Source organism: Molothrus ater, chromosome 24, assembly GCF_012460135.2.
Source record: "Molothrus ater isolate BHLD 08-10-18 breed brown headed cowbird chromosome 24, BPBGC_Mater_1.1, whole genome shotgun sequence".
NCBI classification, from domain to species: Eukaryota; Metazoa; Chordata; class Aves; order Passeriformes; family Icteridae; genus Molothrus; species Molothrus ater.
In genome coordinates, this window is record NC_050501.2 from 6,352,890 (window position 1) to 6,373,971 (window position 21,082).

General features: G+C 51.2%; 4 protein-coding genes across 9 annotated transcripts; 2 read left to right on the top strand and 2 right to left on the bottom strand.

Moving 5' to 3' along the window:
• Positions 1–865: 865 nt before the first annotated feature.
• On the top strand, positions 866–3,511 carry SYF2 (SYF2 pre-mRNA splicing factor). Of its 3 annotated transcripts, XM_054517235.1 has the most exons (9): positions 866–953; positions 1,032–1,145; positions 1,358–1,483; positions 1,578–1,695; positions 2,050–2,140; positions 2,833–2,931; positions 3,010–3,177; positions 3,234–3,259; positions 3,304–3,509. In XM_054517235.1, the coding sequence occupies exons 1-7, from the start codon at positions 897–899 to the stop codon at positions 3,173–3,175; spliced, it is 771 nt and encodes a 256-aa protein (XP_054373210.1). In that variant the 5' UTR covers positions 866–896; the 3' UTR covers positions 3,176–3,177; positions 3,234–3,259; positions 3,304–3,509. The 3 variants fall into 3 exon arrangements, with proteins under 3 accessions (XP_054373210.1, XP_054373209.1, XP_036252964.1); XM_054517234.1 differs by having other exon boundaries at positions 3,234–3,509; XM_036397071.2 differs by having other exon boundaries at positions 3,010–3,511.
• A 911-nt stretch (positions 3,512–4,422) lies between these two features.
• RSRP1 (arginine and serine rich protein 1) lies at positions 4,423–8,990 on the bottom strand. The gene is made up of 6 exons (XM_036397030.2): positions 8,806–8,990; positions 8,619–8,674; positions 6,936–7,541; positions 6,461–6,615; positions 5,318–5,401; positions 4,423–4,939 (listed from the first exon to the last, which is right to left on the bottom strand). The coding sequence occupies exons 1-6, from the start codon at positions 8,874–8,876 to the stop codon at positions 4,751–4,753; spliced, it is 1,161 nt and encodes a 386-aa protein (XP_036252923.1). The 5' UTR covers positions 8,877–8,990; the 3' UTR covers positions 4,423–4,750.
• An 80-nt stretch (positions 8,991–9,070) lies between these two features.
• Positions 9,071–12,929, top strand: TMEM50A (transmembrane protein 50A). 4 transcript variants are annotated; one of them, XM_036397087.2, is made up of 7 exons: positions 9,071–9,151; positions 9,595–9,697; positions 10,594–10,706; positions 11,106–11,173; positions 11,712–11,804; positions 12,208–12,268; positions 12,488–12,929. In XM_036397087.2, the coding sequence occupies exons 2-7, from the start codon at positions 9,605–9,607 to the stop codon at positions 12,531–12,533; spliced, it is 474 nt and encodes a 157-aa protein (XP_036252980.1). In that variant the 5' UTR covers positions 9,071–9,151; positions 9,595–9,604; the 3' UTR covers positions 12,534–12,929. The 4 variants fall into 4 exon arrangements, with proteins under 4 accessions (XP_036252980.1, XP_036252981.1, XP_036252982.1 ...); XM_036397088.2 differs by lacking the exon at positions 9,071–9,151 and adding an exon at positions 9,175–9,198; XM_036397089.1 differs by lacking the exon at positions 9,071–9,151 and adding an exon at positions 9,250–9,271.
• A 432-nt stretch (positions 12,930–13,361) lies between these two features.
• On the bottom strand, positions 13,362–20,709 carry RHCE (Rh blood group CcEe antigens). Its single transcript, XM_036397024.2, has 10 exons — positions 20,210–20,709; positions 19,560–19,746; positions 19,207–19,357; positions 18,950–19,091; positions 17,307–17,464; positions 16,760–16,897; positions 16,386–16,531; positions 15,718–15,797; positions 14,379–14,452; positions 13,362–14,085 (listed from the first exon to the last, which is right to left on the bottom strand). The coding sequence occupies exons 1-10, from the start codon at positions 20,343–20,345 to the stop codon at positions 14,059–14,061; spliced, it is 1,239 nt and encodes a 412-aa protein (XP_036252917.1). The 5' UTR covers positions 20,346–20,709; the 3' UTR covers positions 13,362–14,058.
• Between the last annotated feature and the right edge of the window lie 373 nt (positions 20,710–21,082).

Below are 21,082 nucleotides of genomic sequence, written 5' to 3' on the forward strand. Positions count from 1 at the left end.
GGCAGGAGCCCTGGGATTTGGGAATTTGGGACAATTCCCTGCTGGGCCAGGCCAGGCTGGGCACCCTCAGCAGTGATGGCTGGAGACAACACCTGGGACAGGGGCTGGACAGAGTTAAAGGAGTAAAGTAGGGGTTTATTAAAAATATTTAAATGTATTTATTAAGAATCCTTCACAGGATGCACCTGGGCCAGTGCAAGACCCTGGCCATGGCTACACCCAAGATGGATCTGAGTCAGAGTTTTCACTTTTCATAAGTTTTGGCCCATTTTCATATCGGGGTTAATTGTTTGGGGGAGACCCCAAGGGTGGGGCTGTCCTGGGGTGTTTTTAAACCCAGGGAAGCGGAGCTGAGGGGGCAGAGGAGTTCTGGGTGGTTTTAACCCCTTAAACAGAGGAGGGGAGCAGAGCTAAGGGGGCAGAGGAGTTTTGGGGTGTTTTTAATTGGAGGGAAGCAGAGCTAAGGGGGCAGAGGAGTTCTGGGGTGTTTTTAATTGGAGGGAAGCAGAGCTAGGGGGGCAGAGGAGTTCTGTGGTGTTTTAAATCCCTTGGCAGAGGAGGGAAGCGGAGCTGAGGGGCACAGGCCAGGCAGGGCCGCCTCATGGCCGGGGCTTTGTCTCCCTCTGCTGGGCGGCCGCGGCTCCGCTGCAAACCCTGCTCCACGGAAATCTGGACTTGCTCCGCTCAGAAATTGCAACAAAACTTTTTTTTTTTCCCTGTGACGTTGCCCTGTTCTGGGTCTCCTGAGGGATTTTGCGCATTTTGGGAGAATTCCGGAATCCAGCAGCGGCGGCAGCACCTCCCGCCCGCTGGGGGGCGCCCTGCAGGACGCGCCGGAAGCCGGAAGTGCCGGGAGCACCGGAAGCGGCGGAAGGCGGAAGTGCCAGCGGGGGGCGATGGCGGCGGCGGTGTCGGCCCTCAGCAGCCTGGGGGTGCCCGAGGCTGATGTTGGGGTGAGGCGGGGACGGGATCGGGTGGGACGGGGGTCCCGGCTCTTCCCGGGGCTCCTGGCTGAGTGCAGCTCGTTGCAGAGCGAGGAGGAAGAGGAGGAGGAGCAGGCAGAGCCCGGCCCGGCCGCGGCGGCGGCGGCGGAGCAGAGGCGGGAGGAGCGGCTGCGCCGGTTCCGGGAGCTTCACATGAAGCGGGTACGGGACCAGAACCGGGCCCAAATACTGCCTGGCTGGCTCTGGGGGTCGGGTTGGGCGATCTCCAGGCGTCCCTTCCAGCCCTGATTGCTCTGAGGTTGTTCGGGGTGGGTTCGGTCTCCCGGGGTTCGGGGTTGTTCAGTTTGGGGATTGTTCCCCTCGGGTTTGTTCTCTCTCTCTCTGTGCTGGAGTTTTGCCCTGTTTGGTTCCAGTACGAGGCCTGCAAGCTGAACAGCCAGGAGGTGGTGGAGGAGGACAAGAGGCTGAAGCTGCCCCCGAACTGGGAAGCTAAAAAGGCTCGGCTGGAGTGGGAGCTGCAGGTGCAGGAGAAGAAGAAGGTAAAGAACTCCCCCAGAGCCCGGGGTGTGAGCTGGGATTACCAAAGCTGGGCTGGGCTGTGCAGAGCTGGGATTAGCAAATCTGCTCTCTCAGGAATGTGCAGCCAGGGGTGAGGACTACGAGCGGGTGAAGCTGCTGGAGGTCAGCGCCGAGGACGCCGAGAGGTGGGAGAGGAAGAAGAAGAAGAAAAATCCTGACCTGGGCTTCTCAGGTGATATTGAAAATTGTATAAAATATATTTAAAATGCTATGAAATACATAAAACAATGCTATTTATATATAAAGTGACAGATTACACTATAGAAAAAGCAGATAAAAGGGATTACAAATTTTTCTATAGCAGAATCTTTGTGGTCAGTAATAACTTGTAAAAGCCAATGTGATAAAATATATTAAAAATTGTATAAAATATATTTAAAATTGTGTAAAGTGCATAAAATAATGCTATAAAATACATTAAAAATGCTATAATATATATAAAAAATCTACAGAATACATTACAAATGCTATAAAGTATGTCAAATACTGCTGTAAAAGCCAACAATTTCTGTCCTTTTTAACCCAGACTACGCGGCGGCGCAGCTGCGCCAGTACCAGCGGCTGACCCGGCAGATCAAGCCCGACCTGGAGCAGTATGAGAAGCTCAAGGAGCAGCAGTGAGTCCTGCTGTCAGTCCCTGTGGCATCTCTGAGGCTCAGCACACCCTGAACTCCCTCCTGCCTGTTCTGTAATCTCCTGCTTCCCGAGGGGTGTGGGGTAATTAATGAGGTTCATTTCTCCCAGCCGAGCACTGCTGAGCTGGAGGAGTTGTTCACCCAGTGAGGTCACGTTCCAGTTTGTAATCAGGCACTTCCTGGAGCAGGGTTTGGGGTTTTTAAGCTTGCTTTAAGGACTGAGACCTGCCCAGTTTGTGCTCAGACAGATTTGGCATTTCTGGGGGGTTCTGTATCTTCCAGAGGCACCTGCTGGTCCCTCTGTTGGGTTTAATGCTGACATTTGTCACCTGAGTCTGGGAGTGCTACAGCTGAGTGCGGTGTGACAGGGGAGCTCGGGCAAAAGCAGGGAAACCACAAGGACATGGACAGGAGAAGGGTGAGGGTTCAGAGTGAAAGAGGGGAGATTGAGGTTGGATATTGGGAAGAGACTTCCCTGTGAAGGTGTTGAGGGCCTGGTAGAGATTTCCCAGAGAGCTGTGGCTGCCCCTGCATCCCTGGCAGTGCCCAAGGCCAGGTGGGACAGGGCATGGAGCAGTTTGGGATGTAGGGGGGGCACTGGCTGGGCTGGGAGGTCCCTGCTGGGATTCCAGGAGCCTCAGCAGTGCCAGGTGTGTAACTGTGCTCTCCCACAGCGGGGAGGCCCTGTACCCCACCTCGGACAGCCTCCTGCACGGCACCCATGTGCCCTCCAAGGAGGGCGTGGACAGGATGGTGGCAGACCTGGAGAAGCAGTGAGTACAGGGAGGGCACAGGGGGCAGGGCAGGGCAGGGGGTGCTGCAGACCCAGGCTCAGCCCCTGTGCCCCACAGGATCGAGAAGAGGGAGAAGTACAGCAGGAGGCGGCCCTACAACGATGACGCCGACATTGACTACATCAACGAGAGGAACGCCAAGTTCAACCAGAAGGCAGAGAGGTTCTATGGGAAATACACAGCTGAGATCAAACAGAACCTGGAGAGGGGCACGGCCGTGTGAGCCTGCCTGAGCCAGCTCAGCTCAGAGCCTGGCCTGTGTGAGCCTGGCCTGTGTGAGCCTGCCTGGCACAGCTCAGCTCGGAGCCTGGCCTGTGTGTGAGCCTGGCCTGGCACAGCTCAGCTCAGAGCCTGGCCTGGCACAGCTCAGCTCGGAGCCTGACCTGTGTGAGCCTGCCTGGCACAGCTCAGCTCGGAGCCTGGCCTGTGTGTGAGCCTGCCTGGCACAGCTCAGCTCAGAGCCTGACCTGTGTGAGCCTGGCCTGTGTGAGCCTGCCTGGCACAGCTCAGCCCAGAGCCTGGCCTGGCACAGCTCAGCTCGGAGCCTGACCTGTGTGAGCCTGCCTGGCACAGCTCAGCTCAGAGCCTGGCCTGTGTGTGAGCCTGCCTGGCACAGCTCAGCTCAGAGCCTGGCCTGTGTGAGCCTGCCTGGCACAGCTCAGCTCAGAGCCTGGCCTGTGTGAGCCTGGCCCAACTCACTCCTGGCTCCTCCGTTGCCGTTTCTATTTTAAATTGTATCAAAAGTCGATTGTAGCTGTTGCTCTCTCAGCTCAGTGGAGTTTCCTGTGCTGAACAATGTGCAGAATTCAGCTGTAAATAGCTTTGGCTGCAGCAGTAGCCAGGTTCTGCCTTTCATGCTCTAAATAAACTCTTTGGTCTAATTTGGGAGTTGTTTTCCTCAGCTTTGTGTGCCAGCAGGATGAGCAGCAGTGCCATTCCCATGGAAAGGCAGCTCCCCCTGGCCCTCAGGAATTCCAGGGTGGGATTGCCCTTGCCAGTGCAGCTGTGCAGCCTCAGCCACAGGGACAGGATAGACACAGAATCCTCCCGCCCATTCAAGGGCTAATTAAAGAAGCTTTCAGACATGAGCAGTCCAAGTCAGTTTATTTTATTAATAATCTATTTATACAAAAGCCAAGTTTAACCAGTTACTCCCAGTCCATGCAAGAGCTCCTTGTGTTCCTGAACTCCTTTCTCCTGGAGCAGAGGTCTGGACCCCTCCTGCCCTTTCCCTGCCTGCCTCACAGGGAGGCTGATCTTGAACCAAATAAACACAAGCCTGTACTGGAGCCATTCCCGTGGCAGGCAGCCACAATCCCCACCTCCAGAGGGGACCCAGGGAAGGAAGATCAAGGCAGGATCCACTTTGGGAATGATGCAACAGCTCTCCTGTGATGCACCTCGAGAGGAGCTGGAGTGCAAAGGAAACCCAGAAATAACCACATGAACTCAGGCCTAACGCCTGACACATCCAGTGCAAAACTAAACTTTATTCACTTGAAGTAAACAGTTACACAAGGTAAATCCAGGTGTGCAAAGGACAGCTACTCAACTATGGTTTAGAAAAAGTTACCCACCTGCAAGTTCTAGTCCAATAAAGCAATATAAAATATTTACAAATATACACAAGATGCCCATCTGTGGCTTCTGGATCTGTGTGCTCTCTATCTGAAAGAGAAACCTAAGATTCCAAAAATTAAGACCTCAAAATAAATACTCAGTATTAACAAGTCTTCCAGCCCTCATGAGTGTCCCCCTGTGCTGAGGGTGTCAAGTGCTGCAGGGGCAGGGGCTCCCCTCAGCGTGCCCGGAACAGGGAGCTTTTGGGTGAGAAGTTCAGGAATGTTTTCTTCTCCTCCTTCTTGACAGGAACCCACTGCCCATAGGGGCTTCCCTTCCTGTCATCCTCCCTGGCTGGAGAAACCACTGGCTCCTTAACCACAGTGTGGCTCACTGGCTTCTGCAGGGCAGGCTTGGCCATTGTGTTCTGGGGGAAAAAAAAGAGATTTCCTGTAAGAAAAGGTGCTAAACCCAAGGGGTTTATCTGTGCTGGTCTTATAAATCATATAATGCTTTCTCTCCACCTCCTGGAATTCCTGATGCCTACTCTGGTATCAATCACATGCACTAAACACAGGAGAAATCCCTGAGTCCTGTGTTTGCATTACTGGAACATGTAACCTGAGATAAGCTGTGGTTTAAACTAGTTCCACTTTTGAATTGTTTGGGTTGAGGGTAAACACTTCTTTCAAACACACCACTGAGGTGTATTCAGGGTGCTCTACCAACTCCTGCAGGGACATCATCAGCAGACGTGAAATTATGATTGTTTGGGAAAAGGCCGAGCTGGGGCTGCATCACTCACATTAGGGCTGAAGGAAATGCTCCTCTGGATGGTTGCTCTCTCCATGCCAGCCTTGCTCACGTCCTCAGCTGCACTCCCAGGTTGCTAAAGAAGAGCAGACACAGCTTAGGAGGGGATCCCTGACCCAGGGCAAGCACAGCTTTCTGTGGAGTGGTTCACATTTCATCTAAAGTGGCTGTAAAGCTACAGCACAGCAGGGCTGAGCCCAGGGTGCAGCTGTGCCCCTTGCTGGGGCAATGGAGGCAGCTCCAGCCCCGCTCAGCCCAGAGAGGGCTCAGGGCCCCAGCAGAGCAGGGACAGCAGCTCTGCACACCCATCCTCTGGAGAACAACAACCAACTTATCTGCAAGGGATGCAGGCCTCTTCTTCTGTACTCTCTCAACATCTGGAATATATTGCATATGTTTATGAAAGGGATGCCTGCACCGTTTGTGTCAAACCCTCAGCAAATTCACTTCCCTTTGCAAGAGCAGCACCCGAGCCAGGCAGTGGCTGCAGGTTTGTATTTACTGTGACTCAGGGGAACACACCACGACAGAACCAAACTAAAATTCACTTTAAGCTGCTCGAGTTTCTCCCTCCCTTCAATTCACAGCAGCTACAGCCCACAAAGTCCCTTAATTACCACCAGATTTTCTTCCTCATGTCTGGAACCATAGTCATGATTTCTATAAGACAGAAATAAAGTATGTAAAATGCATTGTGTGCTTGGGTATGGAATTTCTGGGAAACAGTTTGTTGCACATGAAAAGCTTTTAACAGTTAAAAAATGCAGAAAGATTTAACCTTAAAAAAAAAAAAAAAAAAAAACCAAAAAAAAAAACCCCAAAAACCTCAGGCTATTCACTAGGTTTGGCAAGGAGACTCCTGGTTTTAGGTCAGAAAGGCATAAACCAGTGGAATTCATGGGAATTGTCCCATGAGGAGAACAAGTCAAAGGAACAAGTCTCCTCTCCTTCCCCAGCTGTCCCTACTGGACACTCGGGGATCAACCACCTCTGAGAGGGCTCTCTGTGCTTCCAGCTTAAGGCAGAGCCTCGAGGCGTCTGGAGAAGTCTTTGTTCAAGAGTTTGAACTACAGCACAGCCATGCAGACAAGTCTGAGAGGTGTTTACCTTGTCAGGGAGAACACTCCATACTTACCTCAGCTGACTCCGTGCCTTCCTCACGCTCCTGCTTCTCACTTTTGATCTCCTTGGCAGGAGCAGAGATCTTCAGGCTGGCTGGCAGGACAATGTTGTCTGTTCCCAGAGCTTTGGCAGCATTGGCTTTTGCAATTTCCAGGAGTTCCCTCTTGTCTACAAGAGGGAGGAATAAAAAAAAAGTGCTTTGTGTCACATTAAAATCCATGCGTACCCACTCAAGCCTAAATCCTGCAGGTTTTACATCTATGCCATCATCAGCTGGGCCTGATCCCATCACAGCCTGCCCCTGTGCCAATTAATCTTCTCAGGAACAAGTTTTATTACATTTGTAATGCAGTTTTTAACACGTTAGTCCAAGCACGCTGAGGTTTCCTTCACTCGGGCATTACAAACCAAGCAAGCAGAGGACAGGCAATCTGTGTGGCCCCAACAACCCCTCCCGGCAGTGTCTGCCCCAGAGCCCTCCCCGGTACCTTTCTCGCTCAGGTGCAGCGGTGAGTGGCTCCGGGACCGCGTGCGGGAGCGGCTCCTCCAGCCCCGGTAGGCCTCGGGGTACACGGTTCTGCCGAAGCCGTAGTAGCGGCGGCCGCGGGAGCGGGAGCGGCTGCGCGAGTAGGAGCGGCGGTAGCAGGCCCTGCCGCGGGACCAGGAGCGGGAGCGGCGCCGGCCGTAGCGGTGCCGGTAGCGCCGGGGCCGGTAGCGGCCGCGGTAGCGCCGGGAGCCGCGGGAGCGCGAGCGGCTGCGCGAGTAGGAGCGGGAGCGGCGCCGGGAGCGGCGGGAGCGGCGCCGCCGGGAACGGGAGCGCGAGCGGCTCCAGCTGCGCGAGGAGCGGCCCGAGGAGCTGCTGGAGCTGGAGCTGCGCGAGGAGCGGCTGGAGGAGCGGCTGGAGGCGGAGCAGCTCCGCCGGGAGCGGCCCGGGGAGCCGCGGTGCTCGGGAGAGCCGCGGTGCTCGGGAGAGCCCAGCCTCAGGTCGTCCATGAACTCCGCCATGTCGGCCGTCTGCCCCGCGCTGCCCTTCTGAGCGCTGTCAGCCTCGGCCCCGGCTCTGGCTGCTGCTCGGCAGTGCCCCGTCTCTGTTCCTGAAGGGAGAGAGGCAAGGTCAGTGCTTACGGCACCAGGGCACTTCCTCAGCAACAACAAACGCGGGGACACGCAGGGATCAGGGATGATTAAACACCACAACAAGCCCCGGCCAGCTTCCAGTGACAGCTCAGCTCGGCACTTCCCTCTCCCGCGCTCAGCCACAAAACTCAAACGCGAAGTTGTGTGAAAAAAGAAAGGCTTCAGTTCAAACCATGAGTGGCGATTCTGTGTGGAATTCTGGAGAGAAGTACGTCTGTGTGGGTTTTAAGTATAACTCCTTTTGCAGTACCTTTTTTCCTCCAAAAAGGAGGAAAATCTTGATATTCTTGAAAAGGATTTTCAAGATATTTCATCACCCTCTATGACACATCTATGATACAAAATAACCATTTGCCTGCAGCTCACTACAAAGTGAGGAGCTTTCAGCTACAATTCCACGCAGGTTTTTACTCCAACGAGGGGAAATAAAACTATCTTGTAAGTATAAAGCAGCTAAGATCTTGCCTGTATTTTGTTTTAGAACTCCTGGCACACAGGCCCACACATCCCAGCAGTGTGTGCAACAAGCTGCTGTTAAAAACGCTCCGTGCAAAGCCGGGTGATGATTCAGTGGCCGTGACTCGCACAGGACGCAGTAATTCTTATATTAATAATTAAAATGGCTGTCCCTGGAGTGGCAGCCATTTTATGGCTACAAAGGTTACTCGGGGTAAGGATCTTATCACAAGACTTAAGCCCGGAGTTACGTAACCAGTTTACAGTTAAGGGAAGCTCGCTCTGACACGGAATTTCTATTTAGCGCTCGGTGCAAAGCGAGGTTAAGCAACAAACCCAACCCCCGCACTGAAATCTATTTGAAATATAACTTGCGGGAGAGCTGTCAGACGCACTTCTCTCGCTAGTACTCCACGTAAAGTTTCACTATTTCACCTCTAGGCCAGGGCCAAGGTCACACTGCCGGGACGGTAATAAAAGAAATCTCCGGCTGCCATCGCTATCCCCCGCTCCCGGCCCGTGTCCCGCCCGGTCCGGACCCCTCGAGCCCTCCCGGTCCCGCCCGGTCCCGCACTCACCGCTGGGCGCTGCCGGGCACGCCCCGCGCTGGTTCCCCTGAGGCACCTGCGCGCTCCTGGAATAAAACAAATAAACAACCCATAAAAATCCACCCGTGAGCGATCCACAGCCCTCACCCCGCAGCGGCCACCGCGATCGGCCGCTCCCGCCTCCTCCCGCCGGCCGTGCCCCGGCCCGCTGCCTCACCGGCTCCAGCCCGCCGGGCTGCCCCCGCACGGGTCCTGAGGGGAGAGCCCCGCTTCGTGAGTCACCCCCATAGCGCCGGGCCCGCTGCGCCAGCCGCGATCGGCGATAGAAACGCGACAGAGGAACGACAGAACCGGAGGAACCTCCGCCCGTTGCCGCCGCCCGCCAGCGACTGAACGCGGCCCCAGAACCTTCCAGAACGTCCCCCCCGTTACGCAACCGCGCTCGCGGCGCACGCGCCGGCCCCGCCCCGCCCCCCGCCCCACGAACGGCAGCCCCGCCCCTCGCCGCCCCTGCGCGCGCGCGCTGCGCCTGCGCGCGGCCGCCGCCGCCGCGTCCCGTGACGGTGAGCGAGGGATGCGCGGGGAGCGCGCGGGGCCGGGGGCGCGCACGGTGCGGGGGATGCGCGGGGTGCAGTGACCGGGGTGCGGGGGGTGAGCGGGGTGCAGGGACCGGGGTGCGGGGGGTGAGCGGGGTGCAGGGATTGGGATGCGGGGATGCGCGGGGATTGAGGTGCGCGGAATGCAGGGATTGGGGTGCGGGGGATGCGCGGGGTGCAGTGACCGGGGTGCGGAGGATGCGCGAGGGATGGAGGGATTGGGGTGCGGGGGATGCGTGACCGGGGTGCGGGAGATGCGCGGTGCGCGCCCCGTGGCCGCCCGGGGTGCGCGCATCGGGGGTGCCCCGGTGGGATCCGCCGGTGGCGGTGCCCGGTGCCCGGTGCTCCCCGGGCTCGGGGGTGCCGCGCCCCGGTTCCTGCGCGGACGGAGCCGCCGTTTCCTCCCGCAGTCGCGGAGCCATGTCCGGATTCCTGGAGAGCCTGCGCTGCTCGGAGTGCGTGGACTGGGGCGAGAAGCGCAACACCATTGCCTCGGTGGCCGCGGGGGTGCTGGTACGGCCCCGCCCTGCTCCCCGCTTTGGGCTCCTTTGGGGGTTTCTGTCCCGAGATAAAAATCAGGAGTGGTTTGGGAGCCTCTTGTCCCGCGTTACGAGCGGAAGGATGGGAGGAAACGGCCTCGAGTTGTGCCAGTTGGGTAAAAGGGGAAATTTCTGCGCGGAAGGGTGGTCAGGCAGTGCTGGAGTCGCTGTCCCTGGGAATGGTTAAAAAATACCGGGATGTGGCATTTGGGGACATGGTTTAACCACGGTGGGTTGGAATCGATGATTTTAGAAGCTGTTCCAGCCTTAGCGGTTCCAGGGAAAGGAAGAACAGGGATACATTGTCCCTGTGTGTAGCAGCAGAGTTACTGACAAAAGCCAGCCTGGTTTCCTCCGTCCGTTTTTTAAATTTCACCGTTTTTCACATTTTTCACGATGTGACAATAACTGCTGGAGTGGGCAAATCCCTGCCCTTGCAGACAGCTTGATCCCAAACCGATGGTGTCACGGTTTGGTCTGGGTTGGAGGCTGTCAGGCTGCTCAAATATTGATGTTTTTCTAGAGCCATCTCACAGGCTGAGCAAAGACTGTGTCTGTGTTTTAAGCTCTGTATTTGAAGCTCTATCTGCATTTTAAACTCTATATTTGAAGCTCTATCTGCATTTTAAACTCTATATTTGAAGCTCTATCTGCATTTTAAACTCTATATTTGAAGCTCTATCTGCATTTTAAACTCTATATTTGAAGCTCTATCTGCATTTTAAGCTCTGTATTTGAAGCTCTATCTGCATTTTAAGCTCTGTATTTGAAGCTCTATCTGCATTTTAAGCTCTGTATTTGAAGCTCTATCTGTATTTTAAGCTCTGTATTTGAAGCTTTGTCTGCATTTTAAGCTCTTTTTCCCCCCAGTTTTTCACAGGCTGGTGGATCATCATCGATGCTGCTGTGAAATACCCTCAGGTGGAAGACTTCAACCATTCCTACCACGCCTGTGGGGTGATAGCCACCATTGCATTCCTCATGTGAGCGTGAAAAAGTTGTAAAATTTTAAAAGTCATAAAATAGCATATTTATAAATTATTTTAATAGTATGTTTAGATAGTATATTTAATAATTTTAAAAACGTATTTATAAATTATTTATAAATTGTATTTATAAATTATTTTCTCCAACGACACTGGACAAACCAACACTCTGTCAAATTTCTCCTTCTCTGTGAAAGAACGCAAACCAATGAGTTATTTACATGAAGCGTGTGAGAAAGTTCATCCCACGAATGCAAACATCAGAAGGCTTAGAAAATCTTCAAAAATCAGGGTGACAGCCTCGTGATGTGCACTTAGCACACAAGGCCCCACCCCAGCAGGGCAGTGAGAGAGAGAAGGAGATTTTTAATGTCACTTTTGTCCCCTTTTGCCCAGGATCAACGCCGTGTCCAACGGGCAGGTGCGGGGGGACAGCTACAGCGAGGGCTGCCTGGGCCAGACAGGTACCAGGGCTGGGGGTCCCTGTTCATTTTATATTTTCTGAAATAAAAAAAAAATTATTTTTGGGGGGATTTTTTCTTCTGGGAAGCTGAGAAGCTTCAGAGAAAAAATGAAAACCATAATTATCTTATTTGGTTTTCTCGTGTTTTGTTGTTTTGGAGATTGTTTATTTAATAGGTGATTGTTTTATTGTAAATTGTTTTTATTTATCAGGGGTTATATTGATTATATATGATTATATATTTATTATATATATTATATGTATGATATCTATTATTATATATTTATTATTTATTATATTGTTTTTATTAATCAGGGGCTAAGCTGTGTCAGACTGGAAAGAGAGCCACAAGTTTTTGTTAATATCTTCTAGCTTTTTGTTTGTGTATTTTTCAGTATAGTTTTACTATAGCATTTAAAAATATAATATAGAAAATAGTTTATAAAATTGCTTTATAATTTATATTAATATTATATATATTATGTGATGTAATTTATACAGTACATTATATATAACAGCACATCCCCATCCCCTTGCAGGGGCTCGCATCTGGCTCTTCATTGGCTTCATGATGGCTTTTGGCTCCCTCATTGCCTCCATGTGGATCCTCTTTGGGGGCTATGTGGTTAAAGGTAAGAGCTGAGCCTGGTTTTGGGGAGTTTAAGGTGTTTTAAATGATTTCTGGATTTTTAGAACTGGTGTTCAGAGGGTTTCTAGGCAGGCCCAGTTTGAATATCTTGCCCTACACTCCACTTTCCCATATTTTTACTGATATTGGGATGGATTTGATCTAAGTACAAACTTCCTCTACAAACCCAGCTGGGAACTCCATGGATATAATTAAAGTGCTGCAGTTTTAAGGGAATCATTCCCTGGGTGAAGGCTTATTCCCAGAATACAAATTACTGAGTGAGCTCCTGCAGATTGCTCCCAAAGCCTCTCTGCTGAATCAGCCCAAGGGAAATGGCATTTCAGAATTGGGATATGCTCAAAAATTGCTTCAAAAAATTTATGGAGATTTTTTTTTTCTCTTAGAAAAACCAGTGGTGTATCCAGGAATAGCAGTGTTTTTCCAGAATGCATTCATCTTTTTTGGGTAAGACTGACCTCTTTTATTTGTTTCCCATTTAATTTTAATGATAAAACCCTGAAAGTTGCTGTGACCTGGTTGGTGCTAAAGTCCTGTTTTGTAAGCACACCTGTGTGAATAAACTGGGATGTGCCTGCACAGGAGCTGCATTAGCAAATCCCCCTTGAATCCTTGTGTTTTAAACAGGAGGGGCTGGATTTGTGGTGTCCCTTTGTGTTCCCACAGGGGCCTGGTGTTCAAGTTTGGGCGCACAGAGGATCTGTGGCAGTGAAGCCCCTGGAGTGCCCTGGGCTTTACCTGCACCCCCCAAGTTTTGGAAAACCATTTTGTAAAACCTTCCATCGTGGCTGAGGAGAAATCAAGGAAAGCTGGAAGCACTAAATCCAGCTCTACTCTGGTTATTTTTTTTACTCTTGTACGTCCACTTCAGTGTTGTGGTGTTTTTGAGAAATGTAAAATTCCTACAAACAGCAGTGGAGTCACTTTTCTAAAATGATGTTTGTTACAAATAAAAGGAGAGTGGAATATGGATGTATTTAACCAGCTCTTTCTATGATGTTATTTACGCTCCTAGACTTATTAAAAATGCATTTAAACAACCTTTTAACAGATATTTATTAAATATTTCCTATATCTGGGCAATATAACCATTTCTTCCATTTCAAAACTTTCTGGTGTGTGGCTTTTCTTGTGTCATTCAGAACTGTGGTGGTTTGGGATTTTTCTTTCCCCTCCATCCCTGAGTGTTTCCTTTATCCTGTGGTGATAAAGAGGAGCTGGCTGGGAAGTACCAACTCCCAGTTGTGTGTAGAAGCTTTGGGCAGCTGCTGAACTGCTGCTGGCTCTCTGGGAGCTGGGAACAAGGAGACCTGGGAGCATTCCCTGGGAGCTGCAGGGATCTGCTGATGCAGCAGGGAGTGGATGAGGCCAGGGAGCCGCAGCAAAGGGCTCAGCCTGTCACCAGCTCCCTCCCTCACTGCTCCCGGGCTGCTGCAGGAAGGGAAACAGCCACGGTTCGGTTTTCACTCTTTATTAGGTAAGCACTGCTCAAAGATCTTCTACATCAGCTATTTCTGAGAGAAAGAAACACTGAGGATCCACTTAAATCACCAATCCCCTTCCAAGCAGGGTTGGCTGGCAGAGGATGCCCTGTCCCCACAGTCCTGCTCTCCAGAACGGCTGCTGGCAGCACTGAGACCCCTCCCCTGCGCTGTCCCCCCGAGCTGCTCTGAGCTCTGTCTGTGTTTTACACCCAGGGCTTTCAGGAACACCACCCACAGCTGAGCTCTGGCCAGCAGAACCTCCCAATATCCAGGTTTTTCCAGGAGTTCTGGCCCTGCTCCAGCTCACTCATCCAATCCTGGCTTGTCAAGGCCTTCAGCAGAATCAATTCAGCTTAAAAACTTGAGTGCTTTGCTAGATAAGAAGTGCTCCTCGAGAAATGACACTTCCAAATCCATCATTCTGCCTGGTAAACTCGGGAGTTAAAAATAGTTTAATGGTTCCAAGCATTTGGATTGAGAAGCCATGAATGCATATCTTACAAAAATGTTTTAAGGTAAGGCCAACAAAGCAGAAAAGCTGAATGCACCTGAAGTTTGCATCTGTGAATTCACACCCTGTATCTTTCAAGAATAACTGGAACAGTTGCATTTTTGAGTGTCCATTGGGGTGGTTTCTGTGGGCCTGAGAATTGGTATTTCAGTGCTCTTTGAACCCATCATAGCTGTTCAGTTTTTCTGGTGATAAAGAGGAAAATCTTGTCCTGGTCCTGTCTGTCAGCTGGGACCCTCCACTCAAAATCCAACAGACAAGTGGGGAAACTGTGAACACAAACATTCTTGTATCAGAACATATCAAATCATCACAGGAAAACCCCCAAAACCAATGGAAAAGCTGATCAGAAGCTTATTTTCACCCATTTGTTAATCCTGTAATTCAGATACAGCCTCACATCAGCACCTAAGGGTGCCCAAGGACTGTTTGTGCATCAAAATGTGCTGGGAAAAGGAATAACTCCTTATTCCCCATATTTTCAATTCAAATACCCGGAGTTCTTCATCAAGGTGCTGAATGAACTCCTCCAGAGAGAATCTGAAATCATTTTGAAACTCACCTCCCAGTAAAACTGGTCATCAAAGTACTTGGAGACATGCACAGCTTTCAGCAGTTTGATGTTTAGGATCAAACCTGTTGGTAAAAAGAGAGAGATCCAAAATAAACACAAACAGCAGGGCAAGGGGAGGATTGTGTGGAACAGGAGTTTCTTGGCAACATTTATCCCAATGTAACAAATCAAAACACAAATTCAGACCTAAATCCTCCAGCAGAGCCCCCCTGACTCAAGCTGGCCTTAAATACAAAAAGAGGCTTGCCAGGATCAAGGGATACTAAAAATGAATTGCTTTAGGCAAAGCCCCGTTAAACAGCTGCTAGATTATGAAAATACATCAAAATGATGAGTTTCTAGCATGAGGAGTGCCTGTGTATTAAACACAATCTGCCTTATCAGCACTCTGATAGGAATCTCTGGATTTTTGAACAGTTGGTTAAACACTGAACGTTTGGTTATTTCAGCTGGATGTTTTCTAAAGATCTGCTCCTTCTTCATTACACTTAAAGTAATGCAAAGGTTTAAATAAATTAAAACACTCCAAAAATCACTGTAGGGTGTGAGGTTTAAATAAATTAAAACACCCCAAAATCACTGTAGGGTGTGAGGTTTGAATAAATTAAAACACCCCAAAGTCACTGTAGGGTGTGAGGTTTAAATAAATTAAAACACCCCAAAATCACTGTAGGGTGTGAGGTTTGAATATATTAAAACACCCCAAAATCACTGTAGGGTGTGAGGTTTGAATATATTAAAACACCCCAAAATCACTGTAGGGTGTGAGGTTTAAATAAATTAAAACACCCCAAAATCACTGTAGGGTGTGTTTCCCAGCAATTCTCACTGGCCATTTCTCTGTTGCCCCAGACAGAATGAGGGGCTGGGGAAAAGCAGCAGCTGCCACAAACCAGAGCATCCCACAGAAGCCACGTGAGGGCTGATGCTCCCAAAGCAGCAAAAAGTCCCAAAAATCCCAAATCAAGGTTGATCAAAGGGCTGCAGCTGGGCTGAGGCAGCTCCTGACGTTGTTGAAACTTTGCACATTTGCTCCAAATGGCCTAAAAAGTGACAAGCCCCAGATTGGGGCATCTTCTGTCAATAAGACAAGACCCAAAAGTGGAAGTATTTTCATCTTCTCACCTCTCCTGTCTGCAGGTTGAAGGCAGCTGTTAAACCTTGGTTAAAATAGGATTTCAGCACTGAAAGAATGGTGCTGCTGGGTTATTTCTGTGCAAAACAGCTCTGGCTGGGAAGAGCCCCTGGCACTCACTTGTCCCACAGATGACTCAGCCAGAGCTGCTCCAAGGAAATGAAGGGATTCCTGGGATGTTTCAGTACTGACCTGTAATCAGTCCTGTTATCAAGGCAGTGCAGATGGTCTGGCAGAAGGCACCAATATAAACAAAGGCATCATAACCCAGTCTGAAAAGCAAAAGATGTGTTGCACCTTTTATTTAACATTACCAGTGTGAATGAATCTGCAGCTATCAAAATCTCTCATAGAAGCTGTAATTCTCAAATCTGCAGCTGCAGTGAGATGTTTTAGGAACATACCAAAGCCTAATGCAGACTTCAGAAGATTTATTTTCTCCATTCTTTTGGTATTAAAACTTCTTTAAATGTTTCATTAAGAACACGATGAGAAGTGCCAGGCCCTCATGCTGCACTCTCATTTCTCCCTCCCTCCTGAGCTCCTCAAAACATCCCAAACCCTAGAGTGAGCCTTGCAGGGAGGCACATGCCCAGCCTTCATCTCCTGTGTCTGCTGTATTTAACATAAGCAAAAAGGGAGACAGAAAACAGGACCTAAAGTCTGCTCAAATCTCAGATTCCTTTTTAATGACTTTTTTTTGGTTTTGTTTTTCGACTTCAGGGTTATCAGGGGTTACCTGATATAAAACAATGTATCTGTGATGACATTCAGGCTCTCTGGATGTCCAACAACTCTTCTCAGGGCACACTGCAGTGAGGATTATTCATCTTCATTATTTAATACAAGAATTTATGTACCTGGATAATTCATTCCATCGTGTGTCAATCCCATCTTCCACAACTCTGAGAACAACGGCGGCCACAGCTCCAAGCACAGCAGGCAAACCAAAAGTGAAATGAACTCCAGAAGTATCCTGAAGCTTCAAGGCAGGATTAAAGCACCTCTGGGAAGAGGAAAAGGTTTGATTACACCCAGAAACACAAGTTGGTAATTGCAGATCAGCTGTTGCAGACCCAGAGGATGAATTTGCTCTCAGGAGCTGCAATCCTGCACTCTGCTCAAAACACCGCAGGTTTCCTAGTTTGGAAAAGAGGCTTCCCTTGGGGTATCCTGCACTGCAAAAAAACCTGCCACAGCTTATCCAAGAAGCATTTAGGGGACTGAGCCTTACCTGGACACAGTGAGACCCCAGGATGGCGATGGCACTGGCCAGCAGCCCCAGCAGCATGGCAATCCAGGGCTGGTGGATGCGCTCGGCGGTGTAGCTGACGGCGACCCCTCCAGCCAGCACTGCACTGCGGATCTGAGCCTGGGAGAGCAAGCACAGCGAGCAGGGACTCCTTAGAGGGCTGGCAGGGATACAACAGGGGGCAGTGCCTCTGCACTGGAAGAGGAAGGTGCAGATGCAATGTTGGGAGGGAATTGTTCCCGGGGAGGGTGGGCAGGCCCTGGCACAGGGTGCCCAGAGCAGCTGGGGCTGCCCCTGGATCCCCGGCAGTGCCCAAGGCCAGGCTGGGCAGGGCTGGGAGCACCTGGGACAGTGGGAGGTGTCCCTGCCATGGCAGGGGTGGGATGAGGTGATCTTTGATGCCCCTTCCCATCCAAACCCCTCAGTGAGTCTGTGACTGTCAGACCCTGGACAAGGTTTCACTTCCTGAGAGTACCACAAAGTCTCTTTGAAGAGAAAAACCCCACGCAGGGTTTTCCCTCATCCTTACCATTCTGAATTTGCCATCCTTGGAGGTCAGAGCAGACAACATGAAGGCAGCCACAGCACTCACTGCGAGGGCCAAGTAAGTGTTGAGCACTGCTTGCATCTTGAAGGAAGGCAGGACAGAATTGAAGCTCGGCCAGAACACCCAGACAAACACCGTGCCTTGGGGACAAGGAAAGAGACCCTCAGAGCTGCTCTGAAGCACAGGGAACCATCACTGCCTGTCTCTGGAGGGCTCCAGCCCACAGTGTGTGCATCCCCTGTAATTCCCAAACCTTTCCCCAAGCAGAGCTGCTCCAAGGTCGCTGCCGGTGAGGAGCTGGCAGTGTCACACCTCCTCTGGCAGGAATGCAAACAGCTCCTTCTGCTCCTCATGGGCAGCGTTTGGGCAGCACAGGCTCCTGGAGCAAGGGCCCTGCCTGGCAGGAGGCACCGCTCCTCACCTGCCTGGGGCAGCACGGCACACACCCGATTCCAGCCAGCAGAGGGACAGACGGACACAGGGACACAGGGACAGGCACCTCAGTGGCCTCAGAGCACCTCGGGCTGGTCCCACCCGGCCCTGTGGCCCGGGGCTGTGCACAGACTCCAGCACAAACACAAGCTCGGCTCCTTTGGCATTCCCAGCTGCTGTGCTTTGTTCCCATCACCGATGCTGTGTTCCCCACCCCTCGGAGGTGCCAGACCCTGGTGCAATGCACCTGACAGTGACATTTGATGTGCTCTTGTCCAAGACCCCTAACAGGTGACACAGGCATTGTCACTATGAGGCACAAATCCAGTTTCCATTGCTACTATCCATGATTTCAGTGCACCAAGGCACAGATAACCCTGCCTCAGACAGGAGAGGCCGTTTCAGCAACTCTAAACTTAAGGTGGCACTGAGGGCTTGTGAGATGATTCATCCTATTCCCATTGATCAGGCAGTCAGTCAGTCATAAATACAGATACAAAATCCTCTGCAGCATTCTTATGAGGATCTGCTCAGCTCTGGAAATAAACAGCAAACAAGAACCCAAGGGACACAAAAGAGCAGCATTGAAATTTTGTATTCCCCAAACTGAGCACAAACTGACTGGGAATGAGACTCTGTGGACCCCTGCAGGAAGCTCTGGGCTCAGCTGGTGGCAGTTGCACTTCTGTGATAATAAAGACACCAAATTGCTCCCCTAAGAAAAGGAATGAAAGTCCCAGGCACTGAGCCTGTCCCTCCCCAGCTCCTCTCTGGTGGGCCTGCCTGTATCACACTCCCCACCCTTCACCAGGCTTTATCTCCTTATTTCCCTTACCAGCAGGGACTGCCCTTTTCTATCTCTGTGCACCACCTGGACCAACAGCCTGAGCTCTGCTCAAACACAAGTTATGTGCTCAGCTCTGGCACACAGCCCCTCACCACAAGCCAAGGGGACAACCTGGCCAGGAAAGGGAGTGCTGAACCTGGAGAAAGAGCTGCAGCAGCCTTTATGCTGAGGTGACAAAGCAAACTGAGCCCCAGCTGTGGCAGGAGTGGCCTCTGGGCCAGGCAGGAAAGGGGCCATTGTCACAAGCAGCAGCAGTTCCTGTGCTTGGCTGCGTCCAGAGCTGCATTTTGCATCTAAACCCCCAAGCCCACCCTCATGCAGCTGGGGCAGGGCAGGCAGGACTCACCCAGCACTGAGAACAGCTCTGACTTCGGGGTGCTCCTGTTCTTGTCCAGCCCTGGGGGAGGCTCAGGGAAGCAGGAGGCGAGTGCCAGGCCAAAGTAGGCTCCAAAGAGGTACACGTGCAGCCCAGTGAGGTGCTCTGGGACCTGCCCCAACACAACATCCACAGCTTATCGTGGGCTGAGCCAGGCCACACAGAGCCTTTGCTCCAAAGCCCCAGCGACATTTCCCCCCACGTTTCTGCAAATCCCTCCAGGGTACCTCCAGGAATGTCTCGTTGATGTATCTGCTCACGGAGAAGAAGGTTAATTCCACCAGGGTCATCACAATTAACTGCACAGGATTGGCCCTGCCCAGGACAGCCCCAGTGGAGATGACCACAGCAGTCACGCTCACAAAAGCCCTCGCTAGACTGCAAGAAAGAGAGGAAAGAACAACAGCTCAGTCTCAGGGTGACACCAGGGCCAGTAAAAAGGAATTACACAGAGCAAGGCACTCAAAAACCAAAAGCCCTCTAAAATGCCTGCAAATGTGACTCTGCCCATCCCTCCCAGGGCCCCACAGGGAGCAATCAGCAGTTCTGCACCAGCCCAGCTCTAACATGAACTCATTACCTTCCCAAACCAAGTTCATTTTGCTCTCCCCTAAAGAAAACTAATAAATCTTCTGCCAGCACAGAGCACTGGACACCAAGAACAACGAGCAGGAAGTTGAACCCAGTGCTGCTAAAGCCATATCTTCTCAGAACCATCAGGAAGAAGCCAAATCCAAAAATCACCATGTGGTTGACATCTTGGAATTCTGCAGGACAGAAAAGAACAAGACAAGCAGTGAAATTATTAATACAGATTTCTGGTTTAAAAAAAAAAAAAACAATTAAAAAATTACAATGAACTAACAAGCCTTCAGATAAGAATTTAAGTGCCACTATTGTTTAGAGCTTGCAAAGAATTCCAGAGCTTTCTTCCCAATGTATAATCAGAGAAAAAATACCCTCAATGCTGAATTTATTTTTACACACTGATCTGAATGGATCAGCATGTGTAAATGGATCAGGATGGGGGCTGAGAGGTGAAAACCCCAACAGAAAACTGACCAAAATTACAATTTAGTCTTGGATCCCCATCACACCCGTGACATAAAGAAACTCCCAGCACTCCTGGCAAGTTCAAAGAGCAATAAAACCATTCTGCTCCTCACCACCAGATCCTTGTGTGCAGGGAACAGGGGTGCCCCCTGTTCCCCAGGGGGGTGCCAGGCTTACCTGGGTAGGAGTTGGAAAAGGAGTAGGTGTCACTGACACCTGGGAAGCCAAAGAAGGAGCGGAGGAGAAGCAGAGCCTGCAGCAGAAGGATCAGCCAGGGCACGCTGCAGCGGAAGCTGAGGTAGCGGGAAGGCATCGTGCACTACATGGAGCAGCAGCTCAGGAGAGATTCCTCTGGTCCCTCTGCCCTGTGGGACTGTCCCTGTGCCCTGTGGGACTGTCCCTGCGCCCTCACACCAGCAGCAGAGGAGCCGTGGAGGCCAGCAATGGGAGCTCAGTGAGAGATAAAAAGGCTGAGAGGCGTGAGCAGGGAGCAGCTCCTTATCTGGGCTGTGGCAGGAGCCAAACGGAGTCCGGCTCACATGGGCTGAGCTCAGAGTGTCTGTGGACACAGCCACGGGCACAGCCATGGGCACAGCCAGAGCCACAGCCACATCCAGGTCCTTTTTCTGGCAATCCTGTGAACCCACAGGTAATCCACACAGAGCCAAACCTGTTGAACTTTTTCCAAACAGGGCAACAGCTCAAGCAGCAATTTAGGAGTTAATTTAGCTGGCACAATGAGGCTTTTTTGCTACGTGCTACTAAGTCCCATCGGTGTTAACATCCAGGGAGAACACTCCAAAGGTGAGGAATTCACCTGTTTTCCCTCAGGATGGCACATTGGACAGGTGATGCTCGGATTCACAGCTTATGTTTCCAAACTGGGACCAAAGCTTGGTGATCTTTGACAGGGTGAAGCACAAAGTAACTTTTATTAGGGAAAAGTTCTTCCCCACGAGGGTGATGAGGCCCTGGCACAGGGTGCCCAGAGCAGCTGTGGCTGCTCCTGGATCCCTGGCAGTGCCCAAGGCCAGGTTGGACAGGGCTTGG

Coding starts and splice junctions, on each gene's coding strand:
- RHCE (XM_036397024.2), bottom strand. CDS start 20,345: ATGCCTTCCCGCTACCTCAGCTTCCGCTGCAGCGTGCCCTGGCTGATC. Junction 15,798..16,385: donor CGATGGAATGAATTATCCAG/GTACATAAATTC, acceptor TTTGCTTTTCAG/ACTGGGTTATGATGCCTTTG. Junction 14,086..14,378: donor ATGACCAGTTTTACTGGGAG/GTGAGTTTCAAA, acceptor TTGTGTTCACAG/TTTCCCCACTTGTCTGTTGG.
- SYF2 (XM_036397071.2), top strand. CDS start 897: ATGGCGGCGGCGGTGTCGGCCCTCAGCAGCCTGGGGGTGCCCGAGGCT. Junction 1,484..1,577: donor AGGTGCAGGAGAAGAAGAAG/GTAAAGAACTCC, acceptor CTGCTCTCTCAG/GAATGTGCAGCCAGGGGTGA. Junction 1,696..2,049: donor TCCTGACCTGGGCTTCTCAG/GTGATATTGAAA, acceptor TTTTTAACCCAG/ACTACGCGGCGGCGCAGCTG.
- RSRP1 (XM_036397030.2), bottom strand. CDS start 8,876: ATGGGGGTGACTCACGAAGCGGGGCTCTCCCCTCAGGACCCGTGCGGG. Junction 7,542..8,618: donor GTGCCCGGCAGCGCCCAGCG/GTGAGTGCGGGA, acceptor CTCTCCCTTCAG/GAACAGAGACGGGGCACTGC. Junction 4,940..5,317: donor GCATTTCCTTCAGCCCTAAT/GTGAGTGATGCA, acceptor TTTTTCCCCCAG/AACACAATGGCCAAGCCTGC.
- TMEM50A (XM_036397087.2), top strand. CDS start 9,605: ATGTCCGGATTCCTGGAGAGCCTGCGCTGCTCGGAGTGCGTGGACTGG. Junction 11,174..11,711: donor GGGCTGCCTGGGCCAGACAG/GTACCAGGGCTG, acceptor ATCCCCTTGCAG/GGGCTCGCATCTGGCTCTTC. Junction 11,805..12,207: donor TGGGGGCTATGTGGTTAAAG/GTAAGAGCTGAG, acceptor TTTTTCTCTTAG/AAAAACCAGTGGTGTATCCA.